At 38.9% G+C, this 27,702-nt stretch overlaps 1 protein-coding gene across 1 annotated transcript; it reads right to left on the reverse strand.

Moving 5' to 3' along the window:
• Positions 1–88: 88 nt before the first annotated feature.
• LOC306769498 (serine/threonine-protein kinase DCLK2-like) lies at positions 89–27,629 on the reverse strand (the record flags this gene model as incomplete). Its single annotated transcript, XM_079258121.1, has 15 exons — positions 89–214; positions 302–382; positions 1,246–1,342; positions 1,453–1,530; positions 2,165–2,298; positions 3,204–3,350; positions 5,033–5,152; positions 5,869–5,926; positions 7,420–7,525; positions 8,208–8,280; positions 9,628–9,716; positions 10,390–10,512; positions 12,057–12,183; positions 19,477–19,859; positions 27,200–27,629. 15 exons carry the CDS (start codon positions 27,627–27,629, stop codon positions 89–91), a joined length of 2,172 nt encoding a protein of 723 aa, XP_079114247.1.
• Between the last annotated feature and the right edge of the window lie 73 nt (positions 27,630–27,702).

Consider the following 27,702-nt stretch of genomic DNA (forward strand, 5'->3'; position numbering starts at 1 on the left):
TAGACTGGAACATACTGGTTTTCTAAATAGGAAGTGAAATAAAATCCAGAGCAAACTGGAGGAACCTTCCAGCTTTGCTGTGTGTCTTCTAGACCAGAGGGGAGGGAACTTGTTTGGTTTCCAGTATCGGGGATTCTGGTTCTGCTTCCAGTGTGTCTCCGCTGGTCTGGTCCTCAGTGCTGCTCACAGTGTTGGACTCTGCCGGAGCCTCATCCTGCAAGAAAGAAAAAAAAAAAAAAACGTTTTGTGACTCGTCACCAGACTTCAGATCCGTGATGTTAACATGTTGGCGTGTTCTTACCGTCACCCAGGAGTGTGACAGGACCTCCTCTGCAGTGAAACGAGCATCCACGTTCACCTGCAGCATCTGGCTAATCAGCATCTGAGGAGCAGGTCATGTGACTGTAAGCAGCCTGGAGTGATTCTTTCATTGAGATTTGGAAATGGAAACTGGGAGCAGTGGTTTGATTTCTTAAATCCAGACAGGAAACAGGTTCATTTTTAACCCACTGTGTCCCGACTAATTAGTCCTCCTGTCATTTAAATCTTTCTGGAATTTGAGTGTTTTCATTCATTTGTTTGCTTATATATTATTTATTTGGTCCTAAAGATCTTCTTTTTCAAACTTTTCTGTGCTTTGTTAGTTGATTTTTCTCATATTCTGGCAATTCATAACATTAAAAGTCCAGAAAATAAACCGATAGCAGATCCTTTTTATACAAACCCCTTTATATGCATGAAGACCGCATCACAAATTATATTGATTGGCTGAGAAACAGCCAATAAATGTGACAGAATATTAGTTTCCAGTTGTTTCAAGGAGGGAAGTTTAAAACTTCTCCTAGTCTAAGCTAAGGAATCTGTATTTACTCTTTTCTTTAAATTTTACATGTTAATTTACTTAAATCTGAGACTTAAGATAAGACGACACTTCCAGGTCACAGTGGTTTATTTTATTTCTCGACCTGATTGCACGTTTTCCACCACCCTTTGTTAACCTTTTCCCATCAAATGACTATCCTGAATGATAAATTAAATAAATAACATTTAATGCTTTATTCTTTGTTTATCTATAATATCTAAATGTCAAAAATCTGTGAAAAAATACAGAAAAATGGGCAAATGTGATAAAGCCTGGAGATTATTTAGAGAAATGATCCAGATCATTTTAAAAATAACTAAAATGCAAAACAGAACGAGACCTGGCATCACATGTTTGCTGTGGGTGAAATGGGTGGGTGGTACCTTCGCTGGGAGGCTGATGGTGTCCCAGTCTGGAGATGGAAACTCCAGCTTCCCTCTGAGGATCTGATCGAACAGCTCCTCCTGGACGTTGTTCTCACTGAGGAAGAATCAGGAAAACTTCATTTGAAACAAAAATGGATGACTGCTGCCATGAAACATAACAAAATACATGACTGGATGATTACTGGAAACGTTGCGTTCACTGACCTCCTGAAAGGAGGAAATCCACAGAGCAGGATGTAGGCGATCACTCCTGCTGCCCAGATGTCGACCTTCAGGCCGTAACTGCACAGACATGAACACAACCGTTAATTACAAGCAGCTTTTAAACCAGAAATAATCAGGATTTTCCCCCAAAGGCAAACAGAAATAATGGAAAACAACAAAGATAATCTGATATAAAACCTGCAGGCTTGTGTAACCTGGAAACTTGCATTTATAAATACACAAACTAAATACCTGAAAGGAGTAGTAAAACCAGTCATTTCCCTACTGGTTTCTTCCTCCTGCAACCCTCTTATACATGTATTTGACTCTCTTTGTATAATTATATACATTTTATTTCTTCCTCACAGTCCCTCCCATTGTTTCCTGTATTTCCCGTGTTCATTTTTATTTTGTGAAGACAGTTTTCTTTCTGTTTTGTTTGCTCTGGAATAGGAGTTTTTTCTTTATCCGCCTCAACAATCAGCAGAAACTCACCGCTAACACCAGGTTTTCGGTCATTAATAAAACAATCCATGATCTGAGGACAGAGAAAGCCGCTGCAGTCGATATAAAAACAACACGAGGAGTCGAGAATCTCTCGGTGACTCTGATACAAATCGTTTCTCAGATCGAGGCGTCAACTTTCATTTCCACAGAAGTATTCAGACAAAGACACAGAAACATGAACACTTCCTCTCCTTCTGTCTCTCACCCGGTCTCGGCGATGATCTCCGGGGCGACGTACGTTGGCGTGCCGCAGACGGTGTACAGCGGTCCCTCTACCACAGTCGCCAAACCAAAGTCCCCCAGCTTCAGTGATTTAGTGCCGTCTGGATACTCGCACACCTGCAGAGCAAAATACACGCAGTTCTTCTCCTGTTTTTTCTATTCTTGTTTTAAAAAGATGCAAGTTCCAACATAACATGCAAATTTTTACAGATGGAGAGTTTCCACCTTTTCATTTTTACCCTCGCTTTAACAAAGAAGAAAAAGAATTAAAAACATTTTTCTAAAACCCATAATAAGTCATCAAATAAGCAAAGATTATATTATAATAATAATAATAATAATAAAATACATTTTTTAAGAGATATATTTTTTATAATTATAAAGGAAAAGTTGTTTGAAGTTTTTGAAGCTTATTTCACTGTTTTAAGACACAGAAAAAAAATTTCCTTAACTGGGCAAACTGGGAGAGTGGAGTCAGAGATGTCTATGCCAGTATCCGGCGACTTGCCAGTAAAAAGGTAAAAGTAAAAATGAAATGAAAAATACTTTATTAATCCCCCAAAGGGAAAGTCAATATTGAAGCAGATAATTGAATAGAGGAGGTCTTGTTCTGGAGGCTGCTGGCAGGAAGGATGATGAAAATACTTTCTTCTGTAATATTGTATTTAGTAGAACAGTGGAAAAAATCCCACAACAGGGTTTGTCGTCATTTTGTCTGTCAGAATATTAAAAACCTGAAACCGAAGCCCATTCATTCTGGTACAAAGCCAGACTTATGTTTGCGGCCAGGAGACACAGTGACTGATGATGAAGGTTGTACTCTCACACACGATTTCTAATAAACTTACCTTGAAGAGAAACAGACTATTTAGGATAATTAACTATATTCAAAGAAAAAAACTTGAACATAAACTTGTGTTTTCCTTCAGTTTGTCTTCAGTAAAATTCCCACAACGAACACCTGAACATTGGGTGCATGTGTGTGTGTGTGTGTGTGTGTGTGTGTGTGTGTGTGTGTGTACCAGCAGGTTTTCTGGTTTGATGTCTCTGTGCACGATGTTCATCCGGTGCAGGTACTTGATGGCTCCGGCCAGGTTGAACACCATGGCGCTGGCGTCACGCTCGCTGTACTTTGTGGAGGAGGTGATGGCGTCAAACAGGTCGCCGCCCTGAAAAGACACATGAACATAAACCCACTGGTCGTTTTATCAGATACACCTGTTCAGCTGCTTGGCAACACAAATCTCTCATCAGCCAATCACATGGCGGCAAATCAATGCATGTAGTCATGTAGACATGATGAGGATGACTTGCTGAAGTTCAAAGTGAGGATTTAAGTGACTGAACGTGGCATGTTGTTGGTCTGAGGAGATCAGAAACTGCTGATCTGGTGGGATTTTCACACACAAGCACCTCTAAGATTAAGGTTAAAATGGGCAAACTGGTTGGAAATCAAAGAAAGGCAACAGAACACCATCTCTGAACACACAACAGGTCCAGGTCTCCAGCAGCAGAAGACCACAGCGGGTTCCCTCCTGTCAGTAAGAACAGGAAACTGAGGCTACAATTCACACAGACTCACCAGAACTGGACAATAGAAGATGGAGAAACTGGTCTGATGAGTCTCCAGTTCAGCTCCACATTCACATGGTAGGATCAGAATCTGGTCAATACCTCATGAGAGTTCACAGAATAACCTGCCAAACTCTGTCCGACCTGCTGAGTCCTTATCTGAGAGCCAGCTGACGACTCGGCTGTTCAAAGAAAACTTCCGCACTTTTTCTAACTCTGCTATTCGTCAGAGGAGTTGAAGAACTTTGCCCAGCTCTTTGCAACAAATCATGACGATATTCATTCATTCGTTCGTTCGTTTATTGTCCTAACCGCTTAATCCGATGAAGGGTCGTGGGGAAGCTGGAGCCTATCCCAGCAGTCCTTGTAGGAAAGGCAGGGTACACCCTGGACAGCTCGCCAGTCCATCGCAGGGCATCATGACCAGATTGTGGGATTTATTGTTTCTGTACTTTAACAAAGGGGCTTTTCCTGGGAGGGAAGGGAACGAAAACAAAATAAAACTCTTTTCTATTCTATTCTACAGTCATTTAGCAGACGCTTTTATCCAAAGCTACTTACAAGCACACTCATATCCCAATGGACACATCAGTGGGCAACTGGGGGGGTTTAGTGTCTTGCCCAAGGACAGAGTCAGGGGAAGCCTGGAATCCATCTCCAACTCTCCAGCTGGAAGACGACTGCTCTTCCTGCTGAGCTACAGCCGCCCTGTAGCACTACCTGGCAACACCAGCTGGACTCGCAGCAGTCTGACTCACACCCTTCTATTACGTCCTCTACTGCTTGTGTTGCCCTCACTCTCATATTTAAGTCGCTTTGCATAAAATCCTCTGATATATTTCTATAGAACAGAAAGCATGGATCCATGATGACTTGGATCAACGCTTCAGGCTGCTGAGGGTGTAATACTGGAGGGAATATTGTTTTTGCCAACTCTGGCAGTCTGTAGCACCTGTATGACGTTTCATGTCGATATGATGCAACATATAGAAGGAATGTTTCCAACACTTTGGTGAATCTATTACACCTACATTTAAGTGGTTCTGGAGGTAAAAGAGGGTCCAACCCAGGGCATTAGATCCTGATAGGCCCTGGGAAGTCACCTAATTATTATATTTTATTCAGTGCTGTTTGAAATCTCAGAAAAATAAGTAAAATAAAGAAAAAATCAATCTGAATCTGAAGCCATAGAATGCAACAAATTCAATTTCAGCCTTATTTAAACAAAATATAATGACTTCTCTCCAGGTTTATAAAGAAGAAGAAGAAGAAGAGGAACCTTGACGAGCTCCATGACCAGGAACAGCTGAGTGGGCGTTTCATCCACCTCGATCAGCTGGATGATGCTGGGATGTCGAACCCTCCTCAGGACCGCCACCTCGTTTTCTATCAGGTGCTCCTGGAAACAGACACAGACCAGTCTCACTCACTGGACAGAAAAACTGGTTCATTCAGAGACATAAAACTATCAGCGTCTGTGTATGTGTGTGTGTGTGTGTGTGTGTGTGTGTGTGTGTGTGTGTGTGTGTGTGTGTGTGTGTGTGTGTGTGTGTGTGTGTGTGTGTGTGTGTGCAACCTGCAGAGGGGATCAATTATCCAGCAAAACTGCTGGATAATTTAATATGAGATCTGACCGCTGTAAACGTTGCTCAGAGGATGTTAGTGGTGCAGTGCTTACAGTGTTTATCATCCACAAATCTGCCATCTTTACTTTCATTCCCATCATCATGAAACTCCCCACAAAATCCACATTTTTAAAGAAAAACTAAAAAATTTTGGGAACAATGTCGGTGATTTTCATTGCAAATAATAATAGGATGATGTTTACAGCTTAAAGAAAAACATTTTAGGGTTTATTATCCTTTTAAAATATCACTTTTCTGCACCTGTTAGACACTTGCAGCTGAATCATCACCTGATAATACGTATAAACTTGTTTTTTCTTTTCTCTTTCTGTTTGTAAACTCTTACAGAAGGGTATAAGTCTTCTACATGTGGTTTACATGTTGTTTTCTTTTACATGTGTCAACCAAATGTGATGAATATGTAGATAACATGTGAATCACATTTATCTTACATTCCTCTTTTATCCGCCTCAGTAAATCTCCGTCTTACCTTCCCACAGCAGCGAGCTTTGTCGATAATCTTCAGCGCGTACTCCTGACCCGTTGACCTGTCAGTCAAAACAGACAAAAGGAATCACTGCACCCCTGAACATGAATATCTGCGCTCATATATTTGTAGCATAAAGCCACAAAAGTCCTTTCATTATTAATATTAAAGCTTTTCTCTTAACTGGAAACCCGATAATTGAGGAATATTATCAGGTTGCAATATATTCTTGGTTGCAGTTTGACTTTATGGTCATAAATGCAAATTAAAACAAAGAAATGTGCTTTGTTTCACATTCAGACATGGCCAAAGACTTCTAAAGATGAGAATTAAACAGATGTGTGTGTATGAGGTGTGTGCTGCAGTGGTTAAAGCCAGGTTTCCTTTTGTCACGGTCCGAGAACAGCAGGGATCTCGGTGATCAGGAGGGGACAATGAAGGTCAATAAGTGTGTGTGTGTGTGTGTGTGTGTGGGGGGGGGGGGGGGGGGGGGGGGGGGGGGGGGGGCAGTAAGATTATAAAATCAATATGAAATCTAACTGGAGGCCTCCAGACGGGTGACTGATACCTGAGAGTTACAGGAGTCAAGGTGAGAACAGACCAAAGAAGGAGAAATGTTTAAGAGTAAACGTTAAAAAAGGATTTACTTGGTGGTTTTAGGAGGTCTTCAGCTGGAAAAACCTAAAGTGGACCACATATTTGCCATCGAACTCAGATTCCTGCAGCCTGAGTGATTATTTCTGAGTCTTGAGAATAAAACAAGAAGAAAAGCCTCGGATTTATTAGCACGAAGATTAAACGTATAAATGATCTTTTGAATAGGCTGCTTCATGAGGAATGTGATGGCCCAGAAAATATTAACTTCATTGATTTAAGCCTATAAATAATGAAGTTGAGGTGTACTAATCTGTTCCCTGGCCACTGGTTTTTCCACATTGTATCCAGTCTAGAATCCAGTTCACATGCAGAACATCTGATCTCCAATGAACCGGTATAATGAGCGCATAATAATAATAATTATTGTAATATTTTACTTTATTTTAGTGCAAAGATGCACAAGTACATTCTCAAGATCTTTATATTTAATCAAGATCTTTAAATTTAATAAGCTGTTCCTTTATAAAACATTATAACAACATGAAATATCTGGATAAACATTCAAATAAAATTCAAGATTTTTAAAATAAAATTAAATGTTTATTAATAAAATAAATTTTAATTTTTCTTGACTGCATAGATTTTTTTAATAACTTATATTAATTGCGCATAGGAAACATTTATATCATCTACTTTTTTAATTATTTTATTTATTTATTTTACATATTTACACTTTTATATGAACTTCTTTGGTGTTTCATTACAACTTACACACTAAAGTGGAAACATTTAAATAGCAGCTAACGGGAACTAAAAGATTCAGTGACTTGATGATCTATAAGTTATTTTATTTTGCTTTCCTTGACCAGTAGTTTGTCTGCTGGAGCCTGAAAACGTACTGGTAACCAGTACTGTGCCATGAGGTTGAGCAGATATCTGCAGAGTGATGATGTTCACCTCTCCACACACTCCTTCACCACTGCAAAGTTTCCATCCCCGATCACTTTTCCCACTTTGTACTTCTCGTTGATGATTGAGGAAGAAACTGATCGATTTCCATTCACTGCGAAGAAGAAGAGGAGCATGAAGTCAGCGTTTTTCTCAGCTTTGAACACGTAACCTCAACATAAATTCCAATAAATACAAGTCCAACATCACGTTCTATCAGGAAGTCGGAATATTTTTTTGAAGAAGTCATGAAAACCACCATATTTCATTAAGTGAAGCCTTGTTTTAAACTTGCAAAAGTTCATAATTTTGAACATAAACAAGCTAGAGACCTGAAACAACCTTTGTTGTAAAGAAGTGCAGTGATAATAATAAGTCCGATGTCACTTTTAATCGGGAAGTCGGCATATTTTCCAAAAAAGATATTAAAACCATCATAATGAAGAAGATAAGCATGAATTCAGCGATTTTCTCAGCTGTAAACATGGAGCCTAAACATGAATAGAAGAGCTGCGAGTGTGACATTAAAAGAACTTTTACAAGCCACTGAGTCTGAGCTGCTTCTCAAGCCGCCCGTCTTTATTTGTTGTTGACTTTCAAACCCCTGCGGAGCCTCAGAAGAGCTTTCAGCATGGCTTATCCCACCGTGCCCAGAGATTCCTGCTAGCGTCTGTACTGTATGAGGAATCTTTTTTAGATTTCACTTTGAAATTCAGCTTAAGAAGAAACATTTCAGGGTCCTTAACACACAAACACACAGCCGACCGGTCCAAGCATAAAAGCACACACACACACACCTTCAGCTTCATCTTCATCTGGCTGCTCTGCTTCTCCGTTTACATCTGTGGAGGAGGCCCGACGAGGAGACATCTGGAGAGAAAAACAGGGGCTCTTTGTTAGCAGAAGGAGCAGGAAGAAAGGATGATGAGGAACTCTTAGTGGAACAACCATCTACATCTGTGCTGGTATGCTTATTATGGTTTGACAGAGACTACACAGGTACTACTGGTGTAAATGTGTCTTGTACCGTAAAGTCCATTTTAAACACCATGAACTCCACAGGTAACGTGGTAAGGCAGGAAACTATTGGATGGGGGGACCATTTTCACCGCTGCACCACTAAACACGCAGTAGAACAGTTTTGTCAGAGGTAAAAATGGAAGCAGAAACGAGTTGGGGTTCCACTGTGAAGCCGGCCCAGGTCCGGCCTCTTGCCTTTCACTCCCCGTGTCTTTGACCCTCTTTTCCTGTTAAGGTACTGTCAAATAAAATTCACTAGAACCCAAAAAGTCTATCTAAAAAAAGGAAAAAGCTTGAACTCATTGACCGCCAGCCACTGTTGTAGCATGAAGCCCCACATTGTGGAGCATGGTGGCTCATCTTTCAGAACTACAGAACGTCCAACCCATTTTGGGGATGTTTTGATAGTCAAATTCACTCATTCATTCATTTTCCGAATCGCTTAGTCCGATCAGTGGTTGCAGGGAAGCCTATTCCAGCTATTATTGGGTGAGAATAGTACATCCTGGACAGGTCGTCAGTCCATCACAGACCAGTCAAATTGGCTTTCCATATTCACAAAAGGCATCTTTTGATGTCTTTAGCAATGAACGTCCAAGTTAGAAAGACATTATGGACGTAACCCCAAAGAGCACATGGGTTTCCAAAGCTTTGACTGTTCAGAGCCAGAGAGATTTATAGTAAGGCCGTGTTCACATGGAGATGAATTAAGGTGTATATGCTGAAGTTTCTTATCATTTGGGTGTTTCATTCACATGGAACCGGGGATTTTGGGAGCCCAAAAACACACTTTGCACTACTTCTTTAGACTTATCTGAGAAATATTGCAGACTATTTATCCTTACTTTGGAAAAAAAAAAGACTATTATGTTGATGAATACCTTAACTGTGGTTTTATCAAAGAAACACAGATTCAGGACTGTGATCAGGACACTGTTGACATTTCAAAGGATTTGTCTGTTCTTGTTCAATATTTTGGTCTTAGAAATTTTCCTGTAAATGATATTAATATAAATATTCTGATTTGACAACACTGATGCATATATCCTGTTAAACAGGTGACATTCCTCCTTCTGAAGTATGTCATTGTGATGAATCGACAGTTTTATGGCAAAGCATGGTGATCTCCAGTCTGATTAAGCCAAAAGGCACTAAAACAAAGCACAAGATAACATATGTAACAGTCAGCAGTCTGACCTTGAGGCTGCGTCGTGTACCAGGACTGGTGGGGGACGGGCTGGATCTGCTCGACCTCCCGGCTGACTGCGATCCAGAAGCCTCGTTAGCTGTTTGCAAGAGAATGGAGCGATCTGATTGGTTAAAATGAATTTAGTTATCATACCTGTAAATGTGAGTCAGGTGGAAAAGACATTGTTATAGCTTTAACTTCATTTTATGCTCAAATTTTATGAATTATAGGACCCATAAATTAATCAGATTTATACACACACCTTTGTAGTCGTTGGAGTACTCCAGTTTTTCCAGGAAATCTCACTAAAATCCACTCAAACTTATTTTTTTCTATTAGTGCATCAGTATATTCATTATAAATGAAGCTTAATTTGTTACCTGACAGACCAACTCAATAAATCTGTCAAACCTTGATGGCTTAAAGGTGAGATGCATCTGTCTGCAGCTGAATTTCCGGTGCATTTAACCTGCCTGGACATCCTTTTACTGGAATCTATCTCCACTTGGATGCTGACGTGAACATTTTTAGCCTAATGTGGTTTGCATAAATCCTGGTTTACTCAGGTAGCTGTGTGTGGCTGCAGCCATGGTTGGCCTGAATCAGTTTTCTACCTAAAGGACTTCAATTACACTTCTGTTGGTGGGAAATGTTGCACCATAACTAGAGAATCCAGGTTGAAGCAGGAGGTCAGATATGTTGACCCAGCTAATCCCCTCCCTGAACAACCAGCTGTTATTAGTTTTAAGTGTTGTGTTATTCCTGCACACCTGGGCCAGGTGACTTTGTCCTGGGGGGGTCTTTGGGAGGAGTTCTAGAGGAGAAACTTGAGCTGCTGGGGGTCTTGTGGGTTTTCTGAGGGGCAGCCGAGCGAGAAGTCTTGGTCTTGCATTCTGATGAAATATGAGGAGAAACACGTTTTAAAATTTGTTTCCATATATTTTTTGTTAAAAATGACACTTTGGTTGCTTAATGTCAAAACAATAAAGATGTGTGGCAAACTAAGATTTTTAACATTTAATTAGCTTTCAGCACCATCTGTAAGTGTGGAAACAGCTTCATTTCAGAAAACTAAATAAACTTTTTCACAGTTCGATAAATTTTAAAGGCTTTAAGAATCAGAAAAAAATCCAAGATGTGCTTGAACACAGCATCTATACATGAGTCAATAAAGGAAAACACAAGACTACATAAATAAAAAGGTTGATGAGGCAACACCTATATATAATCAGGTCAATATTAGTTTTTAGTATCCAACAATCCTCAGATTAGAAATCTGTTTAAAACTGCAGCAGCACATCAAATACTTTGTTTTACACACTGAACAATCAACCAGAATGACTTCTGACACTGACATGATTTAACGTGTTGAACTGACTGCAAAAAACCTCAATAAGGGCGTTACCCAATGAAAAGACACTGGGCTGTTTGCCAACAGCTGATTGTCCACTTTGTAAATAAGAGCCATAGTACACAACTAGACTTAGGTAAAACTTACCATTTGAAAGACAAAGATTAACATTTAATGTTTTGTTTTTTTAAAATATATTTAATAATGTTGAAAATTCATATTTATTACATAATCTATATAATATATATAAAAATATTTTCAATAACAAATGAACAGCATTGGCTTCATTCAAAGAATAAAACATGCATTTTTTTCATGTCCATATGGATCCCTTTTTCTTAAACTTGGACATAGGGACTGCAGTATGGCTGACCTTCCTTGAATTTTGGTAGATTTTCTAACTTTAGCGTCCCCTAATGATGCCTATTTTAGCATATGTCTTGCATCCTGTCTCTTTTCTGAGCTCTCTGCAGACAGTAAAAGTTACTGTACTGTTGACCTGTCTTCTCTCCGACTCTGCCACTTTTTCTCCTTTATCCAATAATGTCGATAAGAGTCAACATTGGACAGACTTTTACTGACAGAAGAGACCTTGGAGAAGAGACAGGGTGCAAGACAGAGGCTGTTCACTGGAAATGAAGGTCATTTTTGCTTCTTCAAGGAACAACTTTCCTTTGCTGCAGTTTGTCTTTGCAGTTTTTGCAGCGGATTTTTGCAGGAAAAAAACCTCTGAACTTGTTCTTTTTATTTGAAAAGATTTATTATTTATCATGTTATTAGCTTTTATCTATTTCATCTCTCCTTTTGTGCAAAGTTTGTACATTACAGCCCTTCTGTTTTTGTTTTGGAAACTTTGCAGATGGTATGTATGCAGTGCTATCTGTATGTTTTTTGTTTCCGACACAAATACCAACAATGTTTGTGGTAGTTCTCACTTTATACATCACAAAAGAGTCAGATGTGCTACAAACACATTTCATAGAGATATTTTTACCAGTTAGTGTTAAAACAATACTCTTGTTCCAAGGTTAAATTTACTGGTATGCAAGCAGGTAAAAAGGCATATAATGTATTGTTGTCCATTACCATTCACAAAAGCTGGCGTTTTTCCACTGTGTGTGAGTACAAAGTCATCCTGAGCGTATCGGAACTTCTCCGGACCGCACGCCAAGAACACGTCATCGTCCCCAAAGAAATCTTGCAAACAGGTCAACTACAAACAAAAACACAATTTGATGAGTTAAAACTGAAAGAAAACACTGTGATGACCTACATGTGTGTGAGTGTGTGAGCTGTCTGGCGACAGATGGAAAATATTTCAATCAGGTTCCTGCTGGCGGTGCTTCAACAGGCTTCGACACAGAAACAAACACAACATGCTGTCTAAGAACTGTCTTGAGGATTAAATTCAAATTGTTCCTGAACATGTCCCAGATTTAAGCAGATAGACAGCAGACAGGAATAAAGGGGCAAAGGAAAGAGAGATCAACAGAGGTGTGGGAGGATTAAATGGAAAGAGGTTTACAACTACAGATAAGGTCATATCAGGTAGTGGAAAAAAAAACAGTCAGCAGTTTTTAAAACAATGTATCCTTCAGCTAGCTAACCAGTCATTTAGCTCTACTTTCTATTGTCTATAATTCATTTAAAATGGTTTTCATTATTCAATAATATGTAACACTTTTGATGCTTACAGGGGCTGAATTTCAAAAAGTGGAAGCATTTTTAGCGCATAAACCTTTTAATGACATTTTAATATTCACTTAGTTAGCTTATCACCAGTCTGCATCATCATCAGTCAGTTTCAGTCAAATTGGACTTAATTATATTCAAGTGAAATAGATAATGAATTTATTTTCATATGCAGCTGTCAACAGGACTTGATATTTGGCCTAGATCAGCTGGCTTTTAACAGGTGAATGAGAGAAACACGCTGTAGCTTGACGATGGTTTTTAGCATAAACAGAACATTGAGGCCAACATGAAACAGTTCCTATACGTTAGCATATTTAGCAAGTGTTGTAAAAAAAAAAAAAAAAAAAACATTAATAAATGTTCGCTGAGTGGGACCATGGCATAGGTGGATTAAACAACTTGGATTCGTGCATTTGATGCTGTTCTTGACTCCGCGTCGAACATTATAACCTTCTAATTTATGGCTCTATGTTATTTAATCCTTACTTGTAAAGTTAGCTTGTTATGCTAATCCACATGAACATTGGTGACAGTAAACTTGGCACGAAAGAAAAGAAAATTTGTATGTCATTTTTTTATGTTGTAACAATGATTTAATTTGTTACCTCAACCAAGCTGGAGGTTATGTTTTTGTCAGCTTTGGTTCCTCTGTTTCTCAGTTAGTGACACAACTCTAAAAGTTACAGACAGATTTTAATGACATTTTCAGGAAACCTCATAAACAGAATTTAAAAAAATGTATTAAATTTTGAGGATGATCCACTTGGATCCAGGAACTTTTTAAAGGATTCTTTACTATGAGGAGAGTTTCCATCATAAAAATAATACCCACCATTATTTGCAAAAAAAAAAAATAAATAGATAACAGTGGTTTGGCAAGTGCTTTGAGACACATTTGTAAGGAAAATTGTGAGATAAGCAGCAGTGGCGAGTAAATGCAGTGCAAAAGACCTAATTCTCTCATTGGACATAAGAAACCTGATTAATAATATCCCCATTAAACATGGCCGGTAAAATGTTCAGTTTTCTGGGCATGCATGAAGAAAGTTTACATAAGACAATGTCCTCATTTCCACCAAATATCAAGGTGTTTTGAAGTGAGAGGATAAACGGTAAACAGTAAAGAGCCCAACATTGTAACCAACCTCAACCAGGAAGAAACACAGTAACAAAGCACTGTAAATGCAGTCTATTGGGGAATCTTAATGGTCTGCCGTTACTATGGAAACCTCAACTCCTAACGATTCCAGAGCTGGACTAAACATTCCACACGTGTGCCCAGCAACTAGCTGTTGTTATGGGGGGGGGCGGTTACCTTGGCAACTGGACAGCAGCGTCAGAATCTGTGAGAGACGGAGTTTCTGTGCAGAACAAACAGATTTTATCTTTGATTCATCCAGTCGATCAGCAAAAGACGGTTTCTCTACTAAAACTAGAACATGGCAAACCAGGGTTGGTAAAACGTCTCTTAGACTAATTTTTAACTTTAACTGGTCTATTTAAATTTCTTGGAGACAACACAGCCAGTGGACGGCTAAAAAGAAAGAGTGCCTGCAGTTCTTTTTAACATGGATATTTCACAGTGAAGGATAAGATTTGCAGAGGGGACTTTAAACTCCAAGCAGTGAATTTTCTTTCAAGAATCAAGATGAAGGTCGGCTCCATACTGCAGACTGATCTGGAGCTGCTGTAGCTGATTTTCCAGACAGGAACTCTGCACAAGCTTCTGGAAATAATGGACAATACTTCACATCCTCAACACAAAACAGTGGGTTTAGTCGGAGACTTCATCATATATGCTGATTCAGGAAGCCATTCCTGACAACAACCATCTCTCTCTGGGATGTTTGACAAATAATTATTCATTTAAAAAAAAGTAATTTTTTCTGGGAATCACATTTAATTTTATCTCTAATTTTATAGCAACACTGCAGATTACAGCCACCATCTGTGCTTTAGGTCAGATGTAAATGCATACAAAATATTGTTTTTCTGGTTATTGTATGTATAGGTTGTGTGTGTGTATGGAAATGTATATATACACAGATGTTTCTTGTTTTTTTTGTCTCTTTTTTAAATTATATTTTGTATTTTTGCAACGTGGAGTAGAGACAAACCTCCTTTTCCTGTGTGTACTCGCATACTTCAGAAATTGAATTAATATCATATGAGACTCAAAAATACAACCATTTCTTTGTTTACTTGTTAAGTTTTTCCTTAAAATAATTTATTACATTTTTATAATTACCAAAATACTTGCAGTCACTTTGTAGGAACAGATTTGACGATTTCCAGTGATACTGGAATACTTCTGTCATTCCAGTTGTGATGTGTAGTCTTTAATCTATAAATGTACTATATTCCATACTTACCTCAATCATATTCTAAATAAAAAGAAACATCCACCTTTGGTCGACATTTATTGACTGTTCAAGTTTTATTTTTAAAACAAAAATTAAAAAATAGAAAATTAATTTATTTTTTCTGCTTTTTTTATTCCTCCAAACCAAAATGACAAATCGGACAATGAACCATTGTTGTTTTTTTAGAATGAAACGACAAACTGCCTGAATGGGCACAGATAGATAAGCACCCAAAGATAAGATTTTACTTTCGTACATGCAAACAAAGCAATGAAGTTTGTTATATTTTCTATGTATTGATCAGGATGATTGAATCATGTTATCTTAAACGCAGTTTTGGATGTGCAGTTGGCACAGCATACACAGAGCAGATATTACTTCCAGGTCACATGACTAGACTGATGAAAAAAACATAACTTGGCACAAAAAGTGAAAAAAAACTGGGTTTGGTTCTTATTTCCTCCATTTAACACCACTAGGTGTTGTATGATACATTGTAGAAAGGCTGATTAGTAATCTTTTGCAACGAGGTAGAACTTCCTGTGGAAACGCGACTAAACATGCAGGTTGTGTTTTCTCAGAATAGTTTCTCTGTCTGATGCTCTGTCTGCAAGATGGCCGAACCTTTTCATTACACAAACAGTCCTTTTCTGCTTAGTTGTGACATTTCTATTGACGTTCTGAGGAGGTTTCTGTCTGAGATAATTAACTTCTCAGCATTTGCTTTTTAACATATCCCATTCAGATGTAATGACGTGAACTTGCAGGCAACTTGCTGAGCTGTTGCAGACATGATGATATTATTGTTTCTTGTGGCAAATAATGTTTTTAATGCTGGTCTGATCAAAGCTGATGCTGCAGGAACATCTGAGGAAAATGAGACAATACTGTACACGATGCTGTTTGATGCGCTAGCATGGATGCGCTTTGTAGATTTACGTGTGTGCACGAATGTGAAAACATTAAAAAGCTTGAGCATAAATCCGAGCTGCATTCATTACAAGCAGCTTCTCTCAGTCACACCAACAAGCTGTCTCTGCTTTTCTTCAGCTCTCCAAACACACTTATCTGCAACTTCAAAGTGTGAGTGTATGTGGTAAAAATAGTCCTGTCAGTGTGTGTGTGTGTGTGTGTGTGTGTGTGTGTGTGTGTGTGTGTGTGTGTGTGTGTGTGTGTGTGTGTGTGTGTACACTAAGTTTAAATCCTTGACACAATACAAGCTCACAAAAGAGCTACAGAGAGGATCAGCTCATATTCAGTCTGTTTAAAGGCTTCAGCTGACGGCTGTACTTCTACAGCTTTAAAAGTGCCAAACTGCAGCTCAAAATTCACACTAAACTCACAGGACACACACTTAATACTCAAATACATCCAAAAACACTCTTATAGTGGAAGTTCATAATATTCAACACAATGCAGATGCATTAATAAAGTGCTGTATTTTGATTTGTACATTTTATGACACTTATCTCGTGTTTTTTAAATTAATGATGAAATGTAAACGCTGGAATCAAAAGTTACTTTGACTGTTTTCATCTTCTTACAAAAATAATATGTACAAAATATATTAACCTTACTTGAGGTCCCCTAACTAGGTGTCAAAAATAGCTAATTTGGTGATTTGGCCTGAACTTTTGAGAGTAAAATCTCTTTGCTTCATTTTTTCAGAGCTTTGCAGACATAATGTTCACATATTTTATAATGGCCTGATAGCTTTACAGCTACAGCTGCATCATTCCAAAGGAATAACATCCATATTTATCCTCAAAGTATTTATTTCATTTTTTTTTTTCTTTTTTGGGCAAGCTGAAACATTTTTCCATTTATGCTATGTACCACCTTCATTTATTCTTCATTTATTACTCAGAATCTGATTACAAAACAAATCTCCCAAGCGCTCCCTTTACTATGACTCCAAAAGCATTTAAGTAGACCTGCAGTTTGTGGAATATATTCATTTCATTGTGTAATTTTCAGCAGAGAGCTAAAAATGTCTCAAGGTTTCAATAAATATAATTAACTAGGAATCATTCACTTGGAAGGGAGCCTTCATAAAAGTTGGGTGGTGTGATCGTAACGTTTCCAAAGAATAAAACTTCATTGATTTAATTAAATAATTACCTCCATGGGGAGTTGTCAGTACGGTTTCTCTGCATCTATAAAAAGCACGACAATAGAAGCCTTCACAGCAAAGAAGCACCTTAAAAAGAAGTTGTTTACTATAAATCTGATTTAATGAGTAGCTGCAGTGATGTATTTGTAATTTTGGGGGTTTCCAAACTTTGCAGTCTTGCATCTCCACCATCTCTAATGATGTCTCTGTGAAACAAGTTGAGAAAAGGGTTCCAATAAGCACCACAAGAGTGATAATGACTGGCAGTGTCAAGCCGCCATCTTCTTGAGGTGGTGAAATAATGCTGTTCTTGTCGAAAGACTAGCCGTCTCTGAGGCATACAGGATTGGTACGACAGCAAATTATTTACAGTGTGGACAAGCATAAAAATGAATTGAGAGGCAAAAGATTGTCATTATGGACAAGAGTTTTCATCCTCTGTATGATATGACTTCAGCTGCAGAATAATGCAAAGACTGATGATATACATCCCATGCTTGGGCTGTTCTTAGCTGACAAGAGTCTCACCCAGAGTGGTCTTCTTCTGCTGTAGACTAGGGATCACCAATCCAGGTGATCCAAGCTCTGCTAATGTCTTCTCAATACACATTGATTTGAGTCAGGTGTGGTGCAGCTGGGACACTTGGAAAACCTGCAGGACACCGGCCTTTGAGGACCTGGATTGGTGATCCCTACTGTAGACCATCTGCTTCAAGGCTGGACGAGATGCTGTACTGCATATCGTGGCTGGAACCAGATTTGTGATTGAAGTTAAACCCTGTTTCCATCCAGGGATCTGACCCAACGTGTGGTTGGGTGAGGTTTTGTTCAGTAACTTTGGTTCCTAACCCTTACCTGGTTGAATTTGTATAAGCTTGATAAAGACGGATGCTTCAGCTACCGAGTAGCATGACATCTAAGAAGTGTGATGCTTCCCTCTAAAGAAACTGACAGACATCCAGTAGTTTGGGGTTCTCTTCTGGCCATGTGGCTTTAAAAAACAAAAAAATCCACCATTTTTTCAAACTGAGCTTTTCCTGCTTTGTTTTTATTGGCGAGTTGAACAGGAAGTGATGATTCTTTCTATCAATCAACAGAATGCAGTGTTTCATGCTCTTGTGGAGTTGGATCAGTAAGATTGGGAACCCAACCAAAGGGTCTTAGAAAAGGTGGATCTTCCTAGTTTTTGCCTGTGGATACACATAAAACTGCATCCGGACCCGTTGGTTAAAAAGGAGCTTTACTGTTGCCTCTCTATCATCTCCAACCAGTCCCACCTTTCTCCTCTCAATTCTGACATAAACAAGACATTCCGGTCCACGCAACTGCTGCTCACTGGAAATTTTCTCTTCTCCAGACCATTCTCACTAAACCCAGAGATGGTTGTGTGTGAAAAGCCAAGTAAATACTCAGACCAACAACCATAACTCCCCTTTCTTCATCATTCTGATGCTCACTTTGAACTTAAGCAAGTCATCTTTGCCATGTCTACATGACTAAATGTGTTGAGTTGCTGCCGGGTGATTGGCTGATTTGATTACCAGGCAGCTGAACAGGTGGACCTGATAAAGTGGCCACTAAGTGTTAATGCCCAAATAAAAACAACAGCATGAAGCACTGATATCTTGCTGGACACATTGCTCAGAGGTCTGTCAGTGTTGGTGGACGTCAACCGTCGCTCCCAACCATGACTCTTTTCATTCTCCCAGTGGTCACATTTTGCCATTTTCCGAGCCCAAGCAGGGTGTGATGATTGTCATCCCCTGTGGTGTAGAGCTCGAGGTCTTCAGTGTTCTATTAAAAATAAAAAACAATTCAACTCAAATGGCAAGGGGAGCTATACCAGCAGGTCCATTACAGAATATTGAGCCACCAGTGGGTAAATTTCCTCTCCACAGTCATAGCCTTAGGTCCAAATAAAAAGGCAATATTTGAGTCAATGTGAGTGTTGATGGGCTGAGATTGGTTTGTGTAATCAGGAGGCTACTGAGTGACAAATGGAGAAGCAGAGTAAACTGCTATCTCTTTGCTCTTATTGACCTCCAGTAAAACAGGCATGCTGTAATGGAGCAAAGTTGGCTTCAAGGAACATTTACCTCAGACAGGTACTTTGATTTTTCAAGACTGGCTCGAGGAAATTAAACCTTTTATCCCACTGAAATCAATAAAACTGTTGGTAATGTCAGCCTGATGAGCCTAATGGGACTTTGCTTTTCTTTACTGTCAGAAAATCCTACACTTTGTTTAAACACTTCTTGTTTCTTTACCTTTTAATCTGAAAATGTTGCTGCTGATTTCTTTCAATCTTTATGTGAAAAAACAAATATCGTCCCACCTGTTTCCCATCCAGTGTGTAGAGCCTCTTCACTGCTCCAGAGTCCAGTTTGATGGCCTCTGTGATGTCGGCCAGCACTTGCTCAAAGGAGTGAGCGGTCTTCTTGTTCAGCAAGATCCTCACGGCTTTGCGAGGCTTCACGCCGCTGCGGATCACCGTCACCAGCTTGGGTTTGATGAAATCTTTGCTCTCTCTGCCTTCACGGCCCTCTGGGCGATCTTTAGTGGAAGTGGGGGCGCTGGTCGACACTCCAGTGGACGCCGTTGAGGTCCGACTGGGAGCTGTTATCCCGGAGCTAGCGCCAGGCTTCCAGCTTGGGACGGAGATCTTTGTGTAGTCGACCTTCCGGTAAGGCTCATTGGAGGCGCAAACGTAGCATTCACCTGAGCCAATAAGCAACGGGAAAAACAAGAAGTTTATGAGACAAAATATTCCAACTGGAACTTTTTGTGGGTTTTTTACGTTGCAACAAATCATGCTTAAAAGTTTAATGTGTTAGGGTTGCTGTGGTGTAAAGGTTAAAAGAGCAGTGAGTTTAGAGGTAAGTGAATCATGGCCGTAGTCAAATGAAATGTGGCAATACAAGCTGTATGTGTGAAAGGTGACAGCAGACGTCAAAGTCACTGCTCAGTCTGAGCTTCGCGCTCTAAACAGACTGTCAGTCATCAGGTTTTTTACCATCTATACAGACAGAAAAGGCTTCAGGGCAACTTCCAGCTACCTCTGCTTGAATATTTGGAAGACATATCACTATGAAGCCACATTAAAAAGGTCTGCATCAAGTATCTGGGAACCAGGACGTACTGAAGAGAAGTGGGCTACCAGAACAAGACATTCAGGGTCTAGATTAGAGCATTTAACACCACTGGGACATTTCTACACCAGTATTCCCAGTGTTGCCTGTTTTCAAGCCATCTTTAACACGCAAGCCTAATTATCTTCCTCATCTAATGGCAGGCATCAATGGTCTCGCTTCTCGTTAACTTGCAAAGCATCCATGCAGATCCAAAGCAGATGGACAAATATTGATGCTGTTTGCACATCCAGTGTGTAAATACTCCAGCAAGGACTTTTCACAAAATACTGAAACACTGTCTCAAATGATGCTTGTGTCTTTATTTACTTGTGAAAGTTCAGAAATGAGACATATGTACTATTTGAACATATTTTTAATATTTTACGGTGTACTGAATGGAGATTGTGAGTTGTTCCCAAAAGTAAAGCAATAAAAATGTCTTTTTTAACATGAAATCCCTTTAGTTTGTTCCAAGAAACGACCAACTTGTACACTAAATGGTAACAACATATTTTAGAAGCTGCGTTTCAATTACATTTTGTTGCAAAAAAACAAAATATTTGTAAGTTTCAAACAACAATTGAACAGTGTTCAATTGTCCGGTTAACGAGATTTTCCAAGAATCGTGGCTTATGCAAGGTAGCCATATACGTTATTTTGAGGTTTTCTACTTGTGGAGAATTTGCTTCAGCTTTTCAAAGCTTTTCTCCCTCATTTTCATTTCTAAAACTCTAAAATTTGCTGTTGTTTGTTCCACACCGCGCCATCTTTACCAGAAATGAACTGGTCATGACCCCCCACATCACGTCTGGGGACACGTAAATGCGAAAAAAGTGTTTCCATTACACTTTTGCGATATATTTCTCTATCGGAACGTCTGGAAAAACTACCTCATGAGAGCATAAAAACCTTTTAGCGAAATTTGACACTTGTAAGTGTTTCCATTAGCATTGTTTTACTGCGATATTTAGTTTTTGCACAATTCTAGGTGTAATGGACACACCAAAGGTTACTTGAACTTGTATGAAGGACATTCAGAAGATGGTTAGGTTATGTCTTTATTTCAGAAGCTGTTTCGTAGTTTATTTGAAACAAAAAGGATTAATTTAATAATAAAATATTATTCTGGAATAATCCAAACTGAACACAGAAAAACATGTGAAGTCTCCAATAAATCATGCAGATTTTCTCAAAGGTCTAGTTTTGCTTGACTACAAATGCCCCGTCTTAATATGTTAGTTTAAAACACGAGCCAAACATGACGACTATGTCAGATTAATATGCTGTAGATCCTTCGTTCTCTGCCAGAGCTGCTTCAACACGCAAAGGCTTAGACTCTACAAGACCTCTACAGGCTCTCTGTGATATTTGGCACCAACGTGTTGGCAGCAGCTCTTCAGTATTGATTTGTGAATTTGAGCTGCAGTTGGTCAGACCTGATATCACCCCTCCCAACATCCAGTCACCTTGATGTTTCAGAGACACTCTGACCCAGTTACTGAAATAATGACACCTTGCATCCAATAGACTCAGTGCCACAATGATGGTCTATAATACTGTATCTCATGTTCTGACTGATGCAGTTTTAGCATTCATCATCTGTAACAGTCACAATCCTGAAATTACCCAGAGCCAGGCCATGTGCATGGCAGTGATTTTGGCCAATGCTGAAATGTGATTTTGAAGTCTGTACTGGTGAATATCAGACATGGAGACGTCATCCCCAGCATTTATCATGTGCTTCACTTCACTCGTATTCCATTAGATAGCAATATGCATATAAATATATGTAATGACCTGTTCTTCAATCATTTAATTCAAGATTTAAGCTTTAAGATTTTAATGACTCTCAGAAAACATGATAAAAATACTAATATATGTTAAAATGATGCACCATGCAGAGATTACAATCTACTATATGATATAGCCACTTCCTGTTTTACCTTATATGATCAAAAATGATATTTTATCCTTCTATCTACCTTTACAGCTAATGTGTTCAATCCCACACTCACTGGTCTGTGCCTACAGCCCTCTAAAAAAACCCACACCTTTCTGTTTCTGTGTATTTTGTGCTCACACACTGTTTCTCTGCAGGCATTGTGTGTGTGTGTGTGTGGGTGTGACCTTGTCTCTCCACGTGCTGACTTTCACTTTGCGATGCAAACCAGCTGGACAGGTCTGCTCCAGGTTATTAGTCAAATACCTCGGTGACTGAACACAAAAACACCTTCTGTGTTCTGTATATGGATGTTATTGTGAGGTCTGACCGTTGCTGCCACTGATGACTAATGTAACAGCTTGACAGGTTAATGGTCTGATGGCCTCTCTAGCTTGCGATCTTTGCAGTTTTGATGGTTATGTAGTTGTTTTATTTGATGTGTACATCTAATCATTCTGTATCTGTGGCGTTAGTGGTTGTCGGCCAATGTTAAGCCTTTCCAGCTAGAGTTAAGACCCAATCAGCAGTGGATCAATGTGTTCTATTAGCTCTGCAGGCTCTGCTTTGTTAGCTTTTTGGATGACAGCATGCCTGTCCATTTACATTGGAAAAATTACCCAGAATCCTTCAGTCTGCAGGTGCTGAGAGCTACGTGGACAGATAAGTATGCAAGAGAATAAATCATCTGTCAGAAAAGCTTTGCATAGTGCTTCTAAACAGCTCACTAAAGCGTGACCGCCTGCTTTTGCTTTTTACTGCCACATGGGGGCAGCGTTCAAAATATGCCACAGCCTGACGTGGAAGTGCTGGTTGTGTTCTTCCTCTTGTTGGTTTTTGCTCTGGAGTGAGAAAATGGTCATTATGTATTACAGAGAACATTGTCATTATGAAGGTGGTCTTTCTGACACTTTACTCTGATATGAAATTGCAGATGTTATTTTCTGCTTCATTATTAAAATAAACTTCTTTCGTCTTTTTACTATAAAAAGGCAAAACAAAATCTCGAGTTTTGTTACCTAGTTGGACAAAGGTTTAAAGTGAAATAACTGAACTTCAGCAGATTAGGACAGGATACCCAGAAGACAGATGCAGAGACGGACAGACAGTTCCTGTCTGTGTTCTGGGTCTGTTGTGTGTGTGAATCAAGGGATTTAAATACATATCAACAGAGCAAATACCACCAGTAACTGCAGGGGGGGGCAGTGTTGACTTTTATAGCTGACATGCAGTCAGTAAAAGGATTAAACCAGAGAAGAAAATGAAGAGGCACAGAAACTGCAAAATAAAAGGCACCCAAAGTACATACAGAAGAAGTTGAGAACAGCCAAAAAGTCTGTGGTTTTATTCTTCAACTTTTTCTGGTGTTTTGAACAGTTGTCAACTATTTTACAGAGGTCTATTAACGCAACCAACCAGTGTCAAAACGCAGGTGAACCCTGAACACACTGCCCACTAAATCGAATCGGCCCCCAAAAAATCTGAATCAAATCGAATCGGGACAAAAGCATATTGTCACAGCCCTAATGGCAATGTAATGTAATAGATAAATTGACTTAACAACCATGGCAACTAGGGGTGGGAAAAATTATTCGAAAAATCGAATATCGGGATTTTTTTGCTTCACAATTTTAATTTTAAATTTTTCAAATAAATAAAAACAATTCATTATAAAATTTTTGTCATTTTTATTGTTTTTATTGATCTTTTTACATGTCTTCTTGGGCATTAACGCAGCAGAATGATGGTCCGGCTACTGTGTTGTTTTTTCCTAGTTGAAATCAAGGAAAATGACGAGTAAAAAAAAGTTTTTTTACATTTATTTTTGTTTTTAATCTACAAAAATCAGCAATATCGATCAATTGTAAGAATTTAAATCGAATCGGCCCCCAAAAAATCTGAATCAAATCGAATCGGGACAAAAGCATATTGTCACAGCCCTAATGGCAATGTAAGGGACGTATGGAAGAGGGTGTGAGGGTGGCAACCTGTGACAACTAAAACAGACGTCCACATTTTTGTATGTAAGGGAGCAGAAATGTACCATCACAATTCTACAGATAAAAAAAAAATCATTATCTTTTATTTAAACAATGACAACCTGCTCCAGAGGCAAATATAAAACATGCATTAGGTGTTTAAAAATGCAGTGAGTCAAACTAAAATAATAAAATATTAAATAAAATATTTAAATAAAACATCCACAGTTTCATTAAATGAAAAAAGCTAAATAAATTAATGAATTAATTGATTTGATTGATTCAAATTAAATTAAATTAAATTTAAAAAAAAAAACAAAAAAAAAAAACAATAGTTATAGGTGTTAAGGAACAGTTAATAACGGAAGCAGTGATCATAGACAAATTCATTTTAAAAGTTAGAAGAGGAAAATGGAATGACTGGCTTGAATAAGTTTTAGATTGAGTTGTAACTGGTTCCAGTCATTAAAAACTGCAAGTTCAAATGCATCCCAGCCTTTTCGGATGAGTTCATGTTGTCAGTGGAGCATAACTTCCAACCAGTTTTATGTTTGAGTAAAGCATGACGGTAAGCGGGGGTTTTGCTGATTCAGGTTTTTATAAATAAACTGGTACCAATGGACCAGCCTCTGGGAGTAAAGTGGTTGTCAGTTGACATGAGAATACAAATCAAAGTGATGTGTGCTGAAGAAGCGTTTGTAAAAAAAAAGCAGATGACAGCATGTATGACAACATGAGACTCTTAGCAGAAGCTCTACAGATAACATATAGGGCTATAATGATATGCTTCACATCGTTCACATTGCGCCTTTTTTTTTTTTTTTTCAATTTGGAAAAAACAAGAAAGTAACCAGGCCATCATTCTGCTGCCATAATGCCCAACAAGTAAAAATATTTTAAAAAATAAATAAAAATAGCAAAAATGTTGTAATGGATTATTTTTTATTTGAATGAAATAAAATCTTTTTTTTTTTTTTTTAAATAAAAATATTTATTTTAAAATTGTGAAGCAAAAAAATCTCAATATTAGATTTTTTCTATTTCATTCCCTAACCATAGATAACATCACCATAATCAAATAACTGGAGAATTGACATTTTAACCAACAAGTATTTTGCAGGTGTTGATGTGCAACGCCTTGCTTTCCACATTTCGTTCCTGCGTGGGACGGTTTTTGATTAAAGCAGTAAAATTTGTCTTTTCTTTTTACCAACATAACTACAAGCCAAATTTACTCGTGTTTCACATGGTTCATGCGGCTTGTTAAGTTTTAATGAGTGGCTCATGTGGCAGCTAATGATTCATGAAAATGCAGCCAATAAATATTCAGGTCAAGAGACCCAAACCGTTAGACTTGGAGCAAAATTACTTAAGTTGTATTTTATAAGCAGTGATGCACAGTCAGCAACATTATGACAGTAGAATTAGACATATAACACAATTTAGCCTAAATGTGTCTCAGAAAGTTATGCTTTGAGGCTAAAGAAAAGCGAAATGGCTAGAAGAGGTACAATCATAGAAATATTACGGCATGCTCAAAGCTGCCACATTTCAGCAGCACTACCAAAATTTTGCGTTTTGACTTCTCCATAAATAACAGGCTTTTAACGCTTTAAAATAAAGCATAAGCATCTAAATATTTAAGGTAAATGAAGCTCCTAATTGTACTTTTGGGCTACAAATGATTTGTCACTGAGGTGGTACTATCAAATTCACAACGGTGTTACCCATAACTGTAGGTACTTATATGTACTCTTCCTGTTTGTGCCTTGTAAAAGACCAGTATTGTACCTCTGGGGACCATCTTTGTAAGATATAAATAAGTACCCATTGTTGAGGGTCTGACAGCTGTGTCTTTAAGGTACCACACCAATATCAATCCTTTGTACCTCTAAAGATAGAGTTAGGTTGTTTTATTTTACAGCAACACTGCTTTACTGCACAGTGTTGGCATTAGAAATGTGAATTTTGCAATACTAAACGGATACATTAAACATTCAGCCGGACACGTTCATCAACCATCTAAATGTAGTCGCGTTAGCGGCCACTCACTTAACTGCACGTTTTTTCCCGTTTTGCTTCAAGACTGTGCAGAGTTTTAATAAATGACAAGTTTCCCTCTTTGGCTTCTCAGATTAGATCGGTCATGCTTCCCTCTGCGCGTTAAGTGTTTGAAAGTGATGCATCTGTCTTTTAGCGCATCTCCGGCTGAACAGCTTCCTGCCCCTAAAGCTCATTAGTGGACATCGCAACCAGTCAAACATCAATATTGATGAAGAAGTGATGTTACTCGGCTACTGCTCAGCTTGTCTCTAAATCACTTTCGGCAGGGAAAGGTTGAGTAAACTGGCCAGACATTAAACATGTTGTCAAATCATCAAAATGTATTCGGTGCACTAAAATCTGGATGTGGAGCATCATCAAACAATTTACCATATTCATACATTTGTCAGGTATAGTCATTTGTCAAATATCTCCTGTTTCTTTCAGGGATGGATTTAATTTCCTGCACTTAAAGGATGCTGGAAGCATCATTTAACACTATAAACCAGTGAGATTACAGGCTGAACGTGGTAAGAAATGTTTAACTCATTAGTTGCAACTTTAATCCAAACTGATACCAGGAAGTAGGAAGGATGGATCTCCCTTGGGACGTACTGTATTGATTATATGATACTTATTCTGCTTCCGATGTACACAGAAATAAATAATTCAAGGTGTTTGCATAACAAACACAAAGAGGAGACAGCAAGCACTTTTTAAACGGAAAAGATCGATTGACTTGACATGAAAGTGGCATAGTGGACAGCTACGAACTGGTATAGGACGTCATATCCTCAAAGACTGTGTCGTCTCAGTATGCTAATGAATCCTCTAGACGTATCTTCCAGTAAGCCATCCAATATCTTCCACCAGCAGGTTGTTAACTTAGCTCAACATAAAAACTGATGAAACATGGACAAAGCTAGCTTTGTGGCCTAATCAGGTAAACCAAGTTGAGAGTCTTACCTTCAACCAGCTCGTCCATGCTGGTGATCTTCTTGGTGCCATCTATAGTGTAGATGGTACGAACTCCTTGGGGTAGATGCAGGTTATCTGCCAGTGAGCGGGTGAGCTCCATGAGCAGGGCATCGTAAGACCGGAACCGATCACTGGATACGGCATAGACCAGGCCTTTGAAGTACCGATCCCCATTGCGATAAAACCGAACCTTCTTGGCTCGTTTCTCCGAGGTCAGGGCCTGCAAAGTGCGAGTACGGTAGTAGCTACAGTTGGCGCTGTGAGCAGGACTTGGAACCAGGCTGCTGCCTCTGGAACTTGGCCCAGACGCGCCACCACTGCCAGCAGAGTCATCTCTCTTAGCCCGAGTGGAGCGTCCCCGGCGAACCCTGTCACGTTCGTCAAAATGCTCCAACTCAAGGGTCTTACTCAAAGACATGTTGGCTGACAGTTCAGAGTGCTTACCAGAGTCCCAACATAGGATTCATATTCCACAAGCAGAAACTGTTTAG

Source organism: Telmatherina bonti (genome assembly GCF_933228915.1).
Source record: "Telmatherina bonti genome assembly, chromosome: 18".
NCBI lineage: Eukaryota > Metazoa > Chordata > Actinopteri > Atheriniformes > Telmatherinidae > Telmatherina > Telmatherina bonti.